This window comes from Alosa sapidissima, chromosome 24 (genome assembly GCF_018492685.1).
Source record: "Alosa sapidissima isolate fAloSap1 chromosome 24, fAloSap1.pri, whole genome shotgun sequence".
Taxonomy (NCBI): domain Eukaryota; kingdom Metazoa; phylum Chordata; class Actinopteri; order Clupeiformes; family Clupeidae; genus Alosa; species Alosa sapidissima.
The window spans coordinates 2,595,357-2,614,695 of record NC_055980.1 but is presented as its reverse complement, the minus strand read 5'-3'; the positions used below and the strand labels follow the sequence as shown (position 1 = coordinate 2,614,695).

General features: G+C 39.4%; 1 protein-coding gene across 1 annotated transcript; it reads left to right on the top strand.

Moving 5' to 3' along the window:
- Positions 1–9,752: 9,752 nt before the first annotated feature.
- Positions 9,753–13,846, top strand: LOC121699990 (zinc finger MYM-type protein 1-like). Its single transcript, XM_042082590.1, has 6 exons — positions 9,753–9,780; positions 9,900–9,960; positions 10,542–10,647; positions 10,777–10,848; positions 11,107–11,178; positions 11,340–13,846. Exon 6 carries the CDS (start codon positions 11,923–11,925, stop codon positions 13,465–13,467), a length of 1,545 nt encoding a protein of 514 aa, XP_041938524.1. The 5' UTR covers positions 9,753–9,780; positions 9,900–9,960; positions 10,542–10,647; positions 10,777–10,848; positions 11,107–11,178; positions 11,340–11,922; the 3' UTR covers positions 13,468–13,846.
- The last annotated feature ends 5,493 nt before the right edge of the window (positions 13,847–19,339 follow it).

Sequence of the window (19,339 nt, the reverse complement as noted above, 5' to 3'; positions counted from 1 at the left end):
GCAAAATCAGCTTAATGAGAGTAAAAACGTGACCAAACCAAGTTAAAATAGTGATTTTGAATCTTGAAAATGTCAGATATGGACTCAGCATCTCCAGTAACCCCTAACAAACATACTAACATGGTCCATTTTGACCAAGCAGCTCTTATTATATGATCAATATAGGTGATTATGCTAATTTATGCTAATTAGCTCAATTACACGAATTGTCCAACATATGCAAATTAGCATCCGGCAGTTTCTGCATGCTGGGAACCCATACTATATATTTCCATCATAAAACTTTGGTGTACTCAACATTTCCAGGTTCACCTTTCTGTCCACTGGACTAAACATGGCGTTTGGATGCCAGAAGTAAATGTACCTCGAGGTATAACATTACCACCTTGAATGTGCATTAACTTTTGATACCCAAATTGCATTGTGTTGATACTCGACATCGCAACCACGTCATTTCCTCTTTTTTTTTAAATGTTACACTGAAGTTGATGACAGCTGGATTGAAGTGCAAACTACCAGCTGGCTCATATCCTTTAGACTAAATGGCCAAATATTCTGTTATTTTTTAATTCACTTTCAGTTGTCCATATATTTGTTCTCACTGAGTTTTGCAAATATCTGACAGTTAATTGATGTTCTAAAGAGTGCATCACAATAGGAAATTCAACCAAGCAGTGATATAAATTGATAATAATAATAACAATAGTAGTAAAATGTTTCCTAATGTTTCATGGCAGTGGCTCCTGCTTTGTCATAGCATTCAGACTTACATTAAGTTGCTTTTTTAACATAGTTGTACCAGACCTCAGGTCTGTTGAAGAAGAACTTGGTCCTCGTGCCCTGTCTCATCCATGGTTTTCCTCAGGGATCTGAAGCTCTGGGATATGCCTGGTCCCCCAGGAGGTCATTACAGTATACAGTAAAGGTCTGCATGTCTGCTTTGCTACCTGTTCCCACTCCCTCTGTAATAAGGTCACTAGAGAGGCTCAGCAGCCTCCAGCTATAGCAGCCCACCAGCCCTCTGTGATAAGTAGTCGTGGGCAGCAGGAAAAGATGAGAGGCTGGGAGATTAACAGAGGAAGTGGTCGTGGAGGAACAACAAATGTGCTGAACAAAACAAAGAGTGCACTCACCATGGGATGGAAGACAAAGGAAAGATGATGGTGTAGAGGACAAAGAGGATGTGATGCAGAAGACAGAAGAACAAACATAAAAATCATTGTCTATTTTAAACAGAGTGCTGATGTTTATTATGAGGAAGTGCTGTACTCATCTGATGCTCCTAGCTATGTTGGAATACATGTTAGTGAACCTTTTTTCAGTTTTTTCCCCATACATATCCAAAGCTCACTTTTTCATGGGTGTATACTTTTAGAACACAGTGACCCCTGTCAGTATCACCCCTGTCACATTCACCTCTGCATTGACAAGCTACAGTATCTCTTTCATTTCATACATGGAGAAAATCAGCTTGTGTATGACTAAAATGTGCTCTGTTGACTAACCTGTGTCTGCTCTCTCCCATATAACAGAATCATTGTCAGCCAACGCTGATGACTGTGATAGCATTGCTCCTCATCATAACCTCAAACATCAACACTTACATCCAGCAAAGGCATGTAAGGTAACCTACTATACCTAGCTCTGTTAACTCACTTCTCTCACTTGCTCTGCTCTGCTCTCCTCTTGTCCTCCTACTGTAGACCCCACTGCAAGATGCAGCTGCTGTCTGTCTGTCTGACCTGCTTGCAGGAATCATCTGCACTATTTTACTTTTGTGCCCTGCTCATGATACATTACCCAGTATATTTAATATATGGAGGTGCATCCTATTTACCCACTAATAGGACGCACCCATGTGAGATGACCCTACTGTAAGGGTAGCCAGCGAGCACAGTGAGTAAACCTGATTCCCCACACCTTAAGAAATGTGGTCGTGACCAGACACTAGCCCCCATGGGTTTCAGCCTCCTTGCTAGCGGGCCCACCTCCCATGTCTAAGGTTGTGACTCCAGAGCGGGAAACATGCTTGTCTAAGCAATGCAGGTTACTCTTGCTGTAGACGGGCTCTGTCAGGCACTTTGAAACAATGGTTGTTACCTTATTAAAAATTACATTTGATTAAATTTGGCCTTACCTGTGCAGATCACCGAAGATCGAAGCAAAGCTTCTGGGTGGTTCCACATTCGAGTGGTAACCAATTTGTGCACATTACTTTAATAATCTCAGATATTACAAGCACACAACTAGGGATGTAACGGTATGAAAATTTAAGTGTTTAAGAGTAGTAGGAAGGTAACAGTTGTACTGTTTGGCTGAAGAGGCAGAATCTCACCTTGAAGCTCTTGAATCGTCGTCTCAGCAACCAGCACCCCTATTGACATGTTTGGCATAACTCACCAAAACAATAATAGCTTGCATGTAGAGATGACTACATCCCGTCCTAATACAGAAACTTTGGTGTTGGGTCAGTCCTGCTCACTACAAAAGGGTCACCAAGGGACCACAGGTCTGGGCATAGACATAAATGATGTCCCTTAAGTGTATTCGATGAGAAAAGACAGTGTAAATGATGTGACACTTTTACAAGCAACATGAATGAACTGGCTGTTGTGCCTGAACACACATCAATGGCAAAAGAGGATCCAACAGCCTCTGGGGCACTCGTGAATACAGGGACTTTCCTCAAAGCTGTACACCGATAGGAGCCATAGGTGAGATGAATAACAGAGTCCATGTCCAGTGCATACAAATATTGTTGCACTGATTTCTGATGCATTTGCATACAGCAAGTATCATTGTAATGTGGGTGAATAAGTTGCAGATAGGTGTAAACCAGCACAGAGGATGTAACACTTGAGGTTATTATGGGATGCCCTCAATTCTGACACTACATGCCATATGTGATGGCGTAATAGGTACAGATGAAAATGCAGAGGGCCAAATTGGTTAAATTTGAGGTGATTAGATTTGTCTGTAATTAATGTTGATGTATTGGAGCCCTGCCATTCTTGTGAATTTCAAAACAAAATTCTTTTGGACTTCATCAACTGAGCTACTCCCCACTGTTTGGTGGACCCTGAACAGTACCATGGAAAATAACCCAGACTCCAGCATTCAGAATCCAGTCTAATTAATTTACAAACTTTAATACAACAGCAAACTGAGCTTTGGAGGTAAAGGTTGATTTAGCTAGGCTCCCAAACAGTTTGCCATAGAAAATAAACAGAAAACCTTTTCCATTTGAAAACTTCCATCTTCTTCACTGCAACTTGTGCAACTGGGGTATTTATTCTTACACTGTTACTTATTCATTTATTTATTTATTTATTTATTTATTTTGTTTCATCAAAAGCACCTGCTCAGAGTGCACTGTTCTAATTCCAGGTCTGCTGTTCATCCCTTGGGACTTAATTAGCTAACCTCCAAATCATTTTTTGATGTGGCAGGGACTGCCAGCCAGAGATCCTGTTTTAAAATGGATACTGTAGTAGTCACAGCAGCATCCCCCAGCCCAACTACTTTGCCATTTATTGTTAACTAAATGTCTCTTCCACAGCTTTAGCCAGGTTACTTTGGGTCTGGCAGCTGGGCAGGTTGCTTTTGAATTTCTTGAATTTCCCCTGGGGATCAATAAAGTATCTATCTATCTATCTTTTCACATTGACAGTGCAAAAGGCTTGTATCCTCTACATTGCAAGATGGTGTGGTCATTAACACACATTTGAATTTCAATGGTTCCGTAGCTGTGCATGTGTGTTGTGGCAGAGTTATTGTCATTAAGTAGATGAAAAGGCTCAGCACAAACACATGGCTTTGCTAAGACAATAAAGTCCTTGGCTCCACAGACACTGTTAAATGTGACATTTCACTGAACACTGGATGGACGAAGCACAGAATTTGTCATTTTATTTACCTCTCTCAGCTTGCCTGTCAACTCGCCGTACCAGTAGGATATGATGTGATGAAAGCCGACAGTGGGACTGATTTTTGGTACAGACTCGTGCACTACTGCACAGATCATTCAGTCTTTCTCAAGGACTACTCAATTTATTTTAACATGCAACATCACATTTTTCTCAGTTGAACTTTTCACATTTCATCTTCAAACAGCTATTCCAGAAGACTTTGTTACCAATTGTGGAATGCTAAACATGAAACAGTGAATGTCTGTAAAATATTAGTAGTTTTGGAATAACCTCAATTTAGCTTCATCTTATCCAAAGTAGTTGCATGCATAATAATATGCAAAAGAGTTAGGTGTAATGGGACAAAATCTAGGCTACCAAATACAATAATTAATGAAATATGAAAACAAGGAAGAATCAGCATCTTTGCATGTACTTTAGAGTATGGAATATGCCCATATGTAGTATAATGTCTAATGGGGGTGGGTGGGGAAGGGTGGTACTAGTTCATCATGTTACCCTACTTATATTACTGGGGAGTGACATTGGAAATAAATCAGCTTTTCTCCTAATGCAGTGTCATAATGTTACTGTAGTATCCAGACTTTTCCTGAAGATATTTTCCATTTAAGAGAGGGCTTTTATATGTAGACAATTCTGCAATGTCCCACAACATTATGCTATTTTAATACAGTTTACATTTAAACTAGAAATGCATTTTCCTCTTATTATTCCCTTTTCTTTCAGTTTCCATAGTTCAGCTGTTTTGCACTCATGACCATTATTGTGTTGAGTGTTCGCATATTCAGTATGTTTCATACTGTGGCCTAAATTCTAATTTTAGAATGTTTCCTACTGACAATATCATTTATGTTATCTGCTTTTGTCATACTGAATGCAGTACAGTATGTAGCCAGTTTTCTAGTAGTCTGTCTGCTAGCAATCCACCAAAATGTGTGCGGTTAGTTTAAGTACTAAAGATACAAAGTACTGGGTAGGAAGGGCTATGCACCCGCACCCTCTCTCAAGTCACACGCAACAGGCACTTAATAGCAGGTTAAAAAGTGCTGGGATGGTATCACCAACTGGGTTTTTCATTCTTTTGTATTTAGCTTGAAATTTCGAATAATGGGCCTGTATGGGATTTCCCTTTGTTTTCCTCCATATGAAGGAATACCAGCAGTGGCCTACACAAATTAAGTGTGTCCAGTGTTAGCTAAACCATTATTTTAAAGGGTTTTCTTATTGGGGGGGGGGGGGGGGCAATGGTCCACACATCAATAGCTGACACATCAAAAGAAGTAGTTTGGGCCCATGGATGATTTTATCTGGGCTTCTCTCACTCCTAATTCACTCAGAAAACTCACAGAGGCATGTTTGCCATCCAAACATGGTTATTAGCATTCATAGGACATCCAGCAATGCAGAGGCGTATCAAGCTTTTTAAAAGTGTGGGGGTTTTGGGATAGGGAAGTGAAACAATCCAGCCAAATTATAAATAACTCCCTACTGGGATGTTGCAAGTATTTTCTGAGAGGGGTGCGGACTATATTGACAGGTGTCCGGGAATTTTTTGAAATTCTGATTGCTAAATACACCATTTTAATGTAGTTTGGGAGGGACAGAACAAGCAGCGCCCCTCATCTGTGTGGCTCATGTGACACGTTGGCCTACATTATCTACCTGCTATCACTTCACTATTTGACACTACCCTGGAGACACATTTCATGTTATAAATGAAGAAGTCAATTCAGAAATTATTTTTTGTGCATAGGTTAGCATGCTACAATAAATTGCCTAACAGACAACAGCCTAATTTCGAGGTATCACTGGACTATTAATATGCCTAACTATAATAATAAATGTAAAGGACACAGAATAATGACAGAACTGTAAGCTCAAATTCAAAAACGTTTGAAGTCTACCCAAACATAAGGGAATATAAATACATTGTGTTGCATGCAGCTTAATGTCAATTTAAAGATTATGATTAGCAGTTTATATGCTGTTTCCAATGATAGTTACATGGAAGTCACATTATTGTTTAAACTATTGTTGCTTCTAGCCCACGTTACCTTTCACTTGCTGCAGGGACACACATTGCATGAGCGCTCATAAGCGTTCTATTTGAGTTTTACATGCTGGACATTTTAGTTCTCAGATGTAGAACTCAAATGTGTCTTGACGCCGCCGTTTGTAAAATCAAATAAGACGTTCTAAATTGAACGCGATGTAATGAAGCTGTTTTTTCCAAGCGTCTTGGAGACCTATGTGTGCTGACTGGCCTATGTCTATATAGTTGATGACACCAAATTAATAAGTAGGCTATTTCTGATTGGGAAAACTTTTAGCCTAGTTTATTTTTCTTTCAGTCCGCGGTTCCATACCATTCAAACTTGCTGCAAATGATCAGACGTGTGAAGCACCGGGCATAACTTAGCCTAATTTCGCGGCTACGTGCAGTAGGCTAATTGTTGAGGGGGCCCATAGTTTGAGAAAAGCTGCAGATCATAGACAGAGAAAGCATAATGCTCTGAGAACAGTAGCCAAGGGCCTTTCTGCAGAAACAACAAGTGCCTTGGTGCGCGCACCGCTTTCACTTTGACTCCCTGCATTTCTACATTGTGACAAAAACTGTAAGAGATGTGGTAATGTGGTAACATTTCAATTCTACCTCAAATCTGATCACTGCAGACGTTATAATACAGACCCAAGCAGCAGCACAGCCTTGAAAGACGCACACTTGGCTGTATTTTGCACACTGGCGCATGGCGTAAAACTCGTTTTCCACCCACGCAAAGTTTAATTCGGTATTTTGGACGTTTTAACGCACACCAGCGCACGTCCATGCAAAACATTAAACATTGCACGATTACAATGGGAAACATAATTAGAATAAAGATATTACGAAATACTGTACATCTCATGATAAGTAGTTATTCACCATTATTTGCAAATTGGTAATGACGGTTAAAAGTGATTAGGGGAGAGGCGAGAGACACGTATGGAGCACAGCTGAAGACGCACTGTCACGAGATAGCAACTCCTCTGCAGGATAAATGTTGTTTTATTCAGTCATTTGAGCAATATTAGGGTAAGTGTTGCTTTTCCAGCCTATGTTTTCGATGATAACCCATTGTCAGTCAATAGTGAAAGTAACTGCATAACTGTCTTGTCGTTGACTGACACCTTGGTGAAGTTAGTTTCACTTTGCCAATAAGTTCAAATAATAGACGAGTGCAAATGCGTGAAGGCTATGCTTTTAGTAAAGCATGGTTTAGGAATGACTATTCTATACGGTTGCAAGCAGCCTCCTTCAAGGTTGAATGGCAAAATATCAATGCATTTATTTGACATATCGCGCTTTGCGCCGTTAAAGGGAATGACAGATGTCATTATCATTGGTTTAAATGATGTTACGCCCCAAACACACCCATATGACTGATTAAAAAACCTAGGAACACCTTGTTGCGCCATGCGCTCCACGTTTGATAACGGAACCCCTCCCAATGTGAACTGGACATCCTACTAAATTTGAATAAACTTGTGATGAGTGATGATGCGCTTTAGAATGTCATGATCGGGCCCTTATGGTGCATTCAGAGCACCTCGGAATGACATGGACCGCCCCCATGGCTACTTTGTTTTTCCGACAGCAAGTGTTCATGTGCTTTGCCATCGGAATGTGTGACAAACACAAACGACAAAAGTGATGACGAGCCCCTAACTGGGCAACTCTGTTAGCAAAATCTAGCCCCAGTTTCCGACCTCTGACTGACACATTAAGTGACGTGAATGACGCGGAATGATGATGTTTTCACTCAGAGAAAGGTTTTTCCGAAGCCCATGAAAGCTAGGTCAGAATTTGATCAGAGCGGCTCTGCTTCTTCACTGACGCTAACTTGATGTGATTGGCTGGATGACCGTTCAATCAAATCAACAGACCTATTTGTCTCTCTGTGTGTGCGCGTTATCAGAGACCGCCCTTATTACACATATGGTTCCAACTCTTTACGTGAGCGTTTATTTTCATATTTTACTTTCGTTTTAATCTGACAAAGTGTGGGGAATAGAACTGTGTTCCAGCAAAAGTGTGTACGTTATAACACCCACATCCCCCACGCTTGCTACGCCCCTGCGCAATGGATATCCATACATATTCAAATACATGTATGTCCATTTAGCATTTGATAGTCTGACATTCAAAATTCTCATCTCATCTCATATGAAGACAGAATGAAATTTTGCCAGCATCTTTTTCAGCCAGCATACATTTATTTTTCATATTAATTCTCTTAGAGTTATGGTTTGTATATTTATGGTTTTGTTTATTTTCATTATTGATATTTGATATTGATGTTATTGTTATTAAAAAAGCTGTCAATTTTAAACTATTATATTGTTCATTCTCTGTAAGTCGCTTTGAACAAAAGCGTTTGCTAAATATGTAACCATAACCATTTCAATCAAACATTTGAATGATTAGCGGACATCTTACCCAAGTCCAGTCCAGAATCACACTGCTTGGTCAGAGCAGGCCTTCCCAGCAGCAGAGCATGTGCTGTTTGGTGACCTTGACATTTGAATGACATTTGTTGACATTTCAGGGCATATACAAACAGAAGGCATTACAACTTTGTCAGAACCAGGAGAGAATATTGATATAAAAATGTCCACAACCATCTGCCCTGGACGTATTCTTAGGGTTAAACAAACTATGTCAGTGGGGACAGATGACAAGTAAGTTCACACTGTAGTGTATTTTCACACTGAGTAGCAGCACTTGGAATTGGAGCACTTTAGTTTAGGGAACACATTAATTAGGTCTTTATTAGGTTATTAGGTTCAACAATTTCTTATTCTTACTGAATACGTGATTTATTTTAGGTTAACCTTTTATAAGCAAGTACTTGGTCTTAATCTACTATTCTGTCAGCATAGGTCAAATATTCAGTGACCGTGCTTTCAGTCTATAAACTCTTGATCCATAGCCTACTACATACCAGTAACCTTAGATCAAGACCAAGCAGTGAGGAAGAATAAGTCACTGAATAATGACGTAGCCTAATGGAACACAATGGAAGAATTGATATCAATACCCCTTGGTGTCAATATTTTAACTCGATATAGCACGGTACCCAGTCATAAACTGACTAAAGAGATCACAATCCTATAATCAATGTTACACAAACATAAACAAGTGCAATATCAAGCATTCAGGGTGCACAATGCCAATGAGACATGGGCGTAGATTTAGGGTGGGACGCTCATGACTAGTCCTAACCAATATTTTAAAGGGACACCAGGCAACGTTTTCGTGTTAATGAATCATCTTCGTAAGTCGGTATATGGTTAAATGACTCATTACGGGGCGAATGAAGGCTCTCTCGCCCGCCCCAACTGCCTGTAGGAAGAATATCCCACTTGCAATTTCGGTGTATCCTACCCACCGACCGAAGCAGGATCAGTTTACAGCACAGAGGCAGGCTAACGAAACGCTAGAGATTGTTGCAAACTTGTGTATAATGGCAGAGCCGGCGAAGAAGCAGCGAAAACCCTTGACTGAAGACGCAAAGAAAAGGAAAAGAGCTTCAGACCAAACGAGGGGGAGTTTTGTAGAGAAAAAGCATCAGGCTTGCCTGGTGTCCCTTTAAGATGACAAAATTGTCCCAACCAATATTTTAGCGAACTCATTTTGTGCTGCTGATCATTCCGACAGCCAGCACGATAGTACAAGAAACGTCGTCATTTGCTGAAAAACCGAGGGGGAGGTGGAAGGGTTATCTGACACGCATGCTACACACACAGAGAACGTAAGCACACACTTTGCTTTATTCTTGCACTGGTAGTCAAGCGAGCGGGTGTGACAACGGTAAGTTACCAGGGCTGTCTGTCAATACATAGGCCTACCCCATGAAAGGCCAGAGTGAAACATTTTGATATTCCCTTTTCCCTTCAGCATACATGTTTGCCCCTTTTTGTGGTTTGTAGATCAGCTATGCCACCCATGAAGAAGAAAGGGGACATACGAAGCTTTTTCATAAAGCAGAGTGTAAGTAACCAAAATAACTAGCCACACAAGCTAGCAGTGGTAGTGACCAGGCTTTCAAATTATGCAGATTCTATTATGTGGAAAAATAGTATTAATTGGTGATAGCATATGTTACCCAGGATATTGTTAAAGATAAACCTAGCTTCTGTAATCTTTCAACCAAGGTCAGGAGTATTGAGGGGTGTGCAGCACGGTCGCATAGAAGTCACGTTAGAATGCTATTACAAAGTCACTGAATGTTAAATAGCCTACCTTAAGTTAGAATCTTGGAAGTCACAATAAACATTGGATCTGGATATTTTTCGTTTCTATTCTGTTTATGTATTTCTGAGTGTAGTCTACACAATGCAGAAAAAATAAAAGGGAAACCCAAATTCGTTTGAAGGACTGTCATTGCATTGTTAAGACACGTGCTGTAAAACGTGTTGGCAATGTGAATACGTTAACACTGTTGGTAATTCAAATATAATGAATCATTATTTGATGAATAATATCCAAATAACACTATCATACAATATGGTAGGAGGGTTAAACTCGCTAGCCAAAGGATAGGCTACAAAATGAATGAACCACTTTTGCAGGAAAGACAGCATCAAGACACTACAGATGAATGGCATACGATGGAGCAGCCAATATGTCAGGGAAATTCTCAGGGGCACAGGCAGTGTTACGGCATCAGGGCTTCAGGTGAGGTTCTAATTATTAGCCTATGTCAAATTGTCAATTTAGTTGGAGTCATCAGCATTGCTGTTGACTTTTAGGATGCTCAACCAATCATCATATTGATTCAAACATGGATTATTTTATTATTTATAGGAAACTCAGAAACCCAGTAAAGATGCTGTAGGGCAGGCTGAGGGAGAAGCAGCTGGACCTTCAGGGCTTCAGGTGAGGTCTTTATGAACTATGAATGACCAAAGTGTCAAGCAAGGACGTTTTAGGATGTTTAGAAAATTATGACCTTAAGTTAACTTATTTGGTCAAGAATGAGGGGGAGGGGAAATCATGCATGTTGAAAGGTGTGTTCCACAAAACCATGTCCCCATCATATTTAAATTACTCTTTACTTAAATTTGATGATGCGTTGAATGCATATTATGATACGTGTGCATTTGAATCATTAGTCCATTATTTAACTACATATAGGAAACTCAGACATCTTGGGAAGATGTCATAGAGCAGGATGAGGAAGAAGTAGCTGGACCTTCAGGGCTTCAGGTGAGGTCTTAAAGTGGTTCTGTGATGAGATGTACTACTATTGATTAGTAGCAAATTATCAAATATAAATATAGTCTACCGGTTTTATTATGTGAAAGTGAAGTGAATTGGTACTTAGTCTATAAGGATATCAGTGTGGGTAAATTTTGTTTGCTCTTCAGGAGACAGTCAGTGAGAGTAGCAGTGATCCTCAAGCAAGTCAGTGTAGCAGTGTGCTGGACATGGGAAGTAAGCCATACTAGCCTGATCCAAAATTCATAAAAGTACAGAAACTTCCGAACAAGAAGTTACGGTTTCAGGCAAAGTGGTTTAGTCAATATCCATGGCTGCATTATAGTCCTACTTTGCAGAAAGTTCTTTGTTTTGAGTGTGTCAAAGCATACACCATCAAAAAGACCACTCTAGAGAGAAGAAATGACCCTGCCTTTTGCTCTAAAGGGTTTAAAAATTGGAAAGATGCCGTAGCATGCTTTAATCGCCACAAGAGAAGCAAAGCCCACCATCATGCTACTGCTGTCAATGCACTGGAGCAAACTCCAGTGCACACACAGATATCCAATTCGATGGCTAGATCACAGGAGGAGGCAAGGTATTGTCTTAAGCAAATCATGGGCTCTGCCAGACTTCTAGCAAGGCAGGGAGTTGCCTTTCGAGGACATGATGTTAACGAGGGTAATTTTTACCATCTTTTGAAATTCCTTGCAATCAAGGACCCAATTCTATCCTCTTGGTTCAAACGTTGCCATGATTATATCAGTCCACAGTCCCACAGTCACAGAGTACTTAACTTTATTTGCCAATACAATTGTAAGCAAAATTTCCTCAACAATCAGGTCCTTGTCTGTGCTTCAATTTTCAATCATAATGGATGGTACTCAGGATATACAGGGGAAAGAGCAGGTATCAATATGTCTCAGATATGTGGATCAAGACCTTGTGCCACAGGAAGTCTTTGTGGGATTGTATGAGGTGCTAGGGACAACTGGTGAGCAGATGGCTAAGATAGCTATTGATGTGCTCCTGAGATTGAATATTCCAATCTCCGGTTTGCGAGGCCAGACATACGATGGAGCAGCCAATATGTCAGGGAAATTCTCAGGGGCACAGGCAGTGTTAAAGAGAGAACAGCCATTGGCTTTGTATGTGCATTGTGGTGCACATTGTGTGAATCTTATAACACAGAGTGCTTGCAGCGCCTCTACCTTACTACGTGACTCATTGCAGTGGGTCCATGACCTTGGAACTCTGAGCAACCAATCAGGGAAATTCAAAGGGGTATTGGCTAGCCATCTAACATCTGAGGGGCCTACCAAAACAGTTAAACCTCTGTGTCCAACTAGGTGGACAGTGCGTGGTCAAGCTGTTGATACAGTTCTTAGCCAATATGAGGCTATGTTGTGTAGTTTGGAGGAAATGGCCTCAGTTGGTTCTGAAACTGGCACTAGAGCCAATGGTCTCCTAGAACGCTTCCAGAAGGGAAAGACTGTTCTTGGACTGCTGGTAGCATCAGAGGTGTTGGGAGAGCTTGAGTGCTTAAACAAATCATTGCAAAAGCAGTCCCAAACAATTATGCAAGCTGCTGTTGACTATGTTAGTACAAATCTTCAAGGGAAAAGGAGTGAGGAAAAGTTTGCAGAAGTGTTTGAGAAGGCAGTGACAATGATAGACTCCCTGGGAATTGAACCTATTCAACTCCCTCATCAAAGAAATCCCCCCAAAAGATTCACTGGCGGGGCTAGTCAGCATAAGCCCAAAACACCAGAGGAGTACTATAGAGTAGAATTTTTCAAGGTGTTGGACAGTTTGGACATTCAATTCAAGGAACGGTTTAACCAACCAGACTTACAGAAACTGAAACAGATGGAGAATGTTCTCCTCACTGGGCAGATGAATGATGTGATTGTACAGTATCCAGAGATAAACAAGGATATTTTGAAGGTTCAGCTACCAATGTTTCTTTCGAAGCATACAATCACGTCAAGTGATGAAGCTGCATGCATTCTGAAAGCAATGCCAAGTGAGGTGAGAGGCTTATTTGATGAGGTTGAGAAGCTTGTTAGGTTGTTGTTGGTTGTCCCTGTGGCCTCAGCTGAAGCTGAACAAAGCTTTAGTGCACTGACAAGACTGAAAACTTGGCTACGATCTACTATGTCTCAACAGCGCCTTAATAATGTAACTGTATGCCATGTGCATCAAGAGGCCCTTGACAAAGTGGACCATAACAATGTAGGCCAACAGTTTGTATCTGTAAATGACAGACGTAGGTATCTGTTTGGAAAGTTTAGATAAAAGGAAGGAATCAAGAAAATGTAGTAAAATGTGGAAAGTAGCCATAATGGAGTAATAATTTTGGGTGCCAAATAGTAGAATAAAGAAGATGTTTTTTGGTTTTTTTTTTTTTTTGGTTTATTATTTTACTCCACAAGTCTAGCCCCTTGCAACAGTGTTTTTGTAAGTATAAATAGACTACTAACGTACATAGTAAATTATGTTTGTTAATAAACCAAATATGGTTGTTCAGCATTTCACATTCCCAGGTATTAACATGAGTGTGAGTATATGTTTGAGGTACTGGAGGGCAAATAGTGGCTATAATAGAAAAGCATTATTTTATTTGTACATTTTTTATTTGTTTTGTTTTGTATTGTTAAGTCCTGAAAGTACTTCCTTGTGGCAGTATTTTTTGTTAGTGTAAATACTAATGTACATAATAATTTATGTTAATAAAATGTTTGCTAGCATTACACAGTCTCAGGTATTTTTTTATTTTTTTTGAGAGTGTGTTTTTGAGATTATACAGTTGTACTAGAAGCTAGCTCTTTAGGGACAGTATACAGGATGGTGTATCGGTCAGGATACAATATAATGAGATGGAGTAGATTCACCTCTGTATTGTGATATTCTGTATTGCCAACAGTCTGAAATAACAAAGGAAATCACCATTAAGGCACTGGTATCTTACAACAAAAGAATTCCAATTACAGTTAAGCATTAATAAAGAAATGCAAATATACATCCTAAACTATGGTGCATTTCCATACTCAGTTACATAAATAAAAGACTATATAATCTGGGAAAACTTATGCTTAGATATGTTTAGCTTCTGTTATCTGAGAAACAAAATTGGCATCTAGTGGAAGGGCAACATGAGTCAAGAAGGGCATATGGGCAGCAACCTGAGCAACCCCCCTGTGCACGTCCCTGTCAGTGTATCATCAGAGTAAGTTTGAAGCTGTTATTTTAAGGGAAAAGAACAGCATTGTGTTCCTTTAAGAATACAACATTTCAATAAAGACCTGTGCAATATGCAATGATGCTTAATACAGACCTTGCTGAGCAGTTATACATACACATATTAATTTGTTAACATGTGTTCACCTTTAGAATTTAGAGTTTTTATATGCATTATAGGATTATTAGGGTTAGGAGTATACCGATTATATAGATACTCTTATACAGAGTATCACTGTTGAAATTGAGTAAATGCCATTATCAAGATCATCAGGTTCTCTGTAAATGAATTACTTCAAAGCCACACTATTATACACACTATAGACTTTGACATGTCAGAGGTCCTATGCTATGCATATGCTAGGCCCTATGCTATGCAATTTTACCTATATTGTAGTTTGCAGTCAAAAACAAGAAACAAGGGTAGACTTATTGTATGTATATCTGACTGACTGATATGATTTTGCTGATGACATCTACATCAATAATATAGTTCTATTTCTATTTATCTGTATGCATTTAGTCTTTAGTCTTTATTTATTTAGCACATTTTAAAAGATCTCATATACAGAGAAATTACCATTAAAAACAGTGCAGGGAGAGGCAGAAAGCCCAAACAGGCTTATATGAAGCCTCCACCTTAAAATAAAACCACTGCATTAAGTTTGAACAAACAAACAGAAAATACATCATGTAAACTTTCTTAAAATAGAGCACATTTAAGGCATGAAAGAAGAAAAAAGAGCATGTATGTAAACCAGTGTTTTTCAACCTTTTTTGTGCCACGGCACAATTTTGACACTTAAAATGTCCCACGACACATTAACATCCTGTGTGAAGACAAAATAAGCATACCATAGCCTAAAATTTCAAATAATACACAGATATGGCCTTATTATGGCTTCTATGCAAGACCTGCTCAATAAAACAAGCGCCCTCTGTTTCATTTGTAGGTGACAATATCTAATTTAATTGTTGTTATAAACTGGATATGTGATGATTCTGTGAATACTGGATATGGGGCCCCCATTGTACAATGCCTGCATACCACAAATAGTGCAATCATACAATCAATGAGAGCATGTGGTTATAAATTCTTTGATGCAACAGTTGCTTTTCTGGACCAGTGAGTGACATTTGGGTAATTTTCTGCGGCACACCTGATGATCTCTCACGGCACACTAGTGTGCCCCGGCACAGTGGTTGAAAAACACTGATGTAAACAACAGTAAAAGTACTATTTGTAACCAGCTATAAGCCAGTAATTAAATGAGCCTTTAAACATCTTTTAAAACCTTGTATAGTAGCCTACAACATTTCAATGCTAGATGGGAAAAGTTATTCCATAGTTTAGCACCCCTGTAGCGTATAGAGAATTGGGCTTGACTAGTTTGTGAGGAGGGTGTAGATCTGCAGTTTGCCTAGCTGCATAAGAATAAATCTGAGCATTTGCTTTAAAATAACACATGAAGTGCTCAGGAATATTTCCTTTTCTTAAATATATCCCATAAATAAAAACACAGATTTGAAATATATTGATATCATAAATAGTTCTTTGAATAATGGAGTAGATGCAGCATAAAATTCAGATCGTGTTGCAATTCTAGCAAAGCGCTTCTGAAGGACCAGAATTCTGTGAAGTAGGAAATGTTGCCCAAACTATATTACAGTAGGATAGATAAGGATAAATCAAGCTATAGTAAAGAGTGAGGAGGCAATTTCTGGAGACAAGATTACTAACCCTCTTAATTATCCCAATTGATTTATTCACTTTTTTGCTAACCCAGTCTGCTTGATCTTTCCATTTTAAGTTCTCATCCACAATAATTCCAAAAAATCTAGCAGATGTCACTCTTGGCATCTCCATAGACTCAATTTTGATTTTACATAAATCTTTAGGGTATAACCATAGACTGTAAAAAAGTAGGGTATAACCTTTTACCTCCAAAAATAATAAAATTAGATTTTTTAACATTTAAAGATCATTTTCCACGGGTCTTGCTGAAATTTAGTCTGTGGCAAATGTCATGGTATCCCCAGTTATTTGACCAGCTTCAATGACAATATTTAGATCTAATTTTGCAAGTGTACAATTCAGGCTCTTTTAACAGTATAGTAAAAAATATAAAGTTTTAAATGATCAAAAAATGAAAGCAAATCAAAGCAAAGCCATAGAAAGACTTTATAAAATAAATTCTTACAACAAAGCCATTCTTTTTTTTGACCATTATCTGATATGTTCCAGTTGTCAGATAACATGACACACTGTCAAAGTTTCCCGTCTTTTCTGATTTGATAAATGGGTATACCTCAAAGAAGGATTCATCCCTTGTTAGTTGCTGGACTGAAGAAAGTTCATGGTGCCACTTTCATCAGTAAATAAAGTGAGCAGCAGAGCTGCATGGTGTGTATTCGGACCTTTGCACCCAGTTCTATTTTCCTGGTGACAGGAATGCCATGGTCTCATAAAGAGGCTCAGCTGTGGCTGCACAAATGAGAGCCAAAAGGCCCAATATGTGCAGGTACACACCTGACAAAATCACTGCTTTCACAAGCAGCACAAAATAGACCAGCTGTAAAAAAAAAAAATCCCATTCAAGTAAGCCTCGACTGTAGGCTACTGTGCAATACCTCAGTTAAAGAAGAAGAGTTCACAGTATTCACCTTGTAACATCTACCTATTCAACCAACTGGCCAACTTCCGTGATAGGCAATGAATGTGTTTTCCTAACTTTCTTTTTTTACTGGAAAAAATGTTAATGAAACAAAATGCTCTACAATGAAGTTAAAAATAACATTTGAATTAATTTACCTTTAAAAGCAAATTATAACAAAACTGCAACAGCAAAACAATAACTGCTGTCTCTGGAGGAGGTCTGGTAGGTAGGTCCCTGATGTTATGTAAGCAATGAGATGAGAATGATAGCACCACTGCCCCCTCCACTGACAAGTGTGAACATGGTTATCCAGGAGAAACTCAGAGGGCGTCTTTTTGGAGCACTTTCTCTGAAAAGTACAATTATTTCAAAACCTTAAAGTGTTCCTTCTTCATCAGCCATTTCCCTTTTCTTGGCTGGTCCTACACGCACCGTTAGCCCATGTTGAAGGAAATGCTCTTGGTAATTTACACTGGGGAAGATTATATAGTGGAATACTGTTACTTGTTGCAGAGACAGAACAGCCGTGGCCTACTGGGTTTGGGCTTGTAACCGAAGGGTTGCCGGTTCGATCCACGACCAGTAGGAAAAATGTGAGCGGGGGAAGTGGTTGAGCACTGCTCTCCCATGCCCACATCCACGGCTGAAGTGCCCTGAGCAATGCACCTAACCCCTCACTGCTCCCCGAGCGCCGCTGTAGCAGGCAGCTCACTGCGTCAGGATTAGTGTGTTTCACTTCACTGTGTGTTGTGCTGCTGAATGTGTTTCACTAATTCATGGATTGGGATAAATGCAGAGATCAAATTTCCCTCACAGGATCAAAAGAGTATATATACTTATACTTATACTTATACTTATACTTATATAGAACAGCTACTTAGGTTACTTAGGAGTTACTTAGGTTTCCCTCCCAGATGATGTCAGCTTTTCCATTTCTTTCTATCCTATCCAAGCTAACCCCAGCTCCATCCATATTCTGTGGAATGAAGTTGTGCCTCATGAGGATTTCAGTCAAGTTGTCAAGAAAGCCATGACATTCACTGTTGAAATCTGCCACCCATGACAGACTACTGGTTCTGGTATACAGACTGAAAGGCAGGGAGATGCACAGACATTTGGAAGGGCAGGGGCTCAAGTGAAAAAAGGACACTTCCCATGTTTTTAAATGAACAATTTAAACAGGTGGGCAATATAGTCACAAATCTCTGATTGACTAATTTAGGCTATCCAGATATCCTCACACCCCTGCAAATGTTTAATACTCAAAATACTGTACTTCTACAAACTAATCTGTTCAGAGAGATAAAGGTCTTCTTAATTAGTAGTAGCCATTACACATTCCCCCATTCCACATAATGAAAGGCTGTCTGTATGGAATCCTGCAATCTGATTGACTCCCAGAATCCTGCAATCTGATTGGCTCCCAGAATCCTGCAATCTGATTGCCTGTTGGAATCCTGCAATCTGATTGACTCCCAGAATCCTGCAATCTAAATGGCTTCCAGAATCCTGCACTCTGATTGGCTGTGGGAATCCTGCAATCTGATTGGCTCCCATAATCCTGCAATCTGATCTGTATACCCAGTTTACAGTTGGTTTTGCTTGGTGTAGCGCCACAAGCTGGTCATTTTAGCTGGTGTTGCTGGTCTTTATATGTACAGAAGCATTGGTACATTGTTTATGGGCCACCAACAATGTAGGGAGATGCACAGGCGCCGACGAGAGTGTTTCAAGTTTCAAGTTTATTTGTCACATATTCAATTATACAGGTATAACCAGTAGTGAGATGCTTAGGTATCTGTCGAGTTAGAGACAAAATTTACAATAACTCACATAGAAATACTCACATAAATCGCATACAGTACCCTCCAGAATTATTGGCACCTCTGCTAAAGTTGACTAAAAAGAGGAATATAAAATATAAAAATCTTTTGGAAATTGATCTTTAATGCCTTAAGTAAAAAATGAGGAAATATCCAACCTTTAAGGACACCATTTTTTTTTGTGAATGAATAATGTATCATAAATAAATAAATGTTCTTCCTTAAAATACAGGGGTCATACGTATTGGCACCCATGGTTAAATTCCCATAGAGGCAGGCAGATTTTTATTTTTAAAGGCCAGTTATTTCATGGATCCAGGATACTATGCATCCTGATAAAGTTCCCTTGGCCTTTGGAATTAAAATAGCCCCACATCATCACATACCCTTCACCATACCTAGAGATTGGCATGGTTTTATTTTTATGCTCATTGAGCTCAATGCAAATCA

Excerpts from the sequence above, each read along its gene's own strand:
- LOC121699990 (XM_042082590.1), top strand. The coding sequence starts at position 11,923 with ATGATTATATCAGTCCACAGTCCCACAGTCACAGAGTACTTAACTTTA.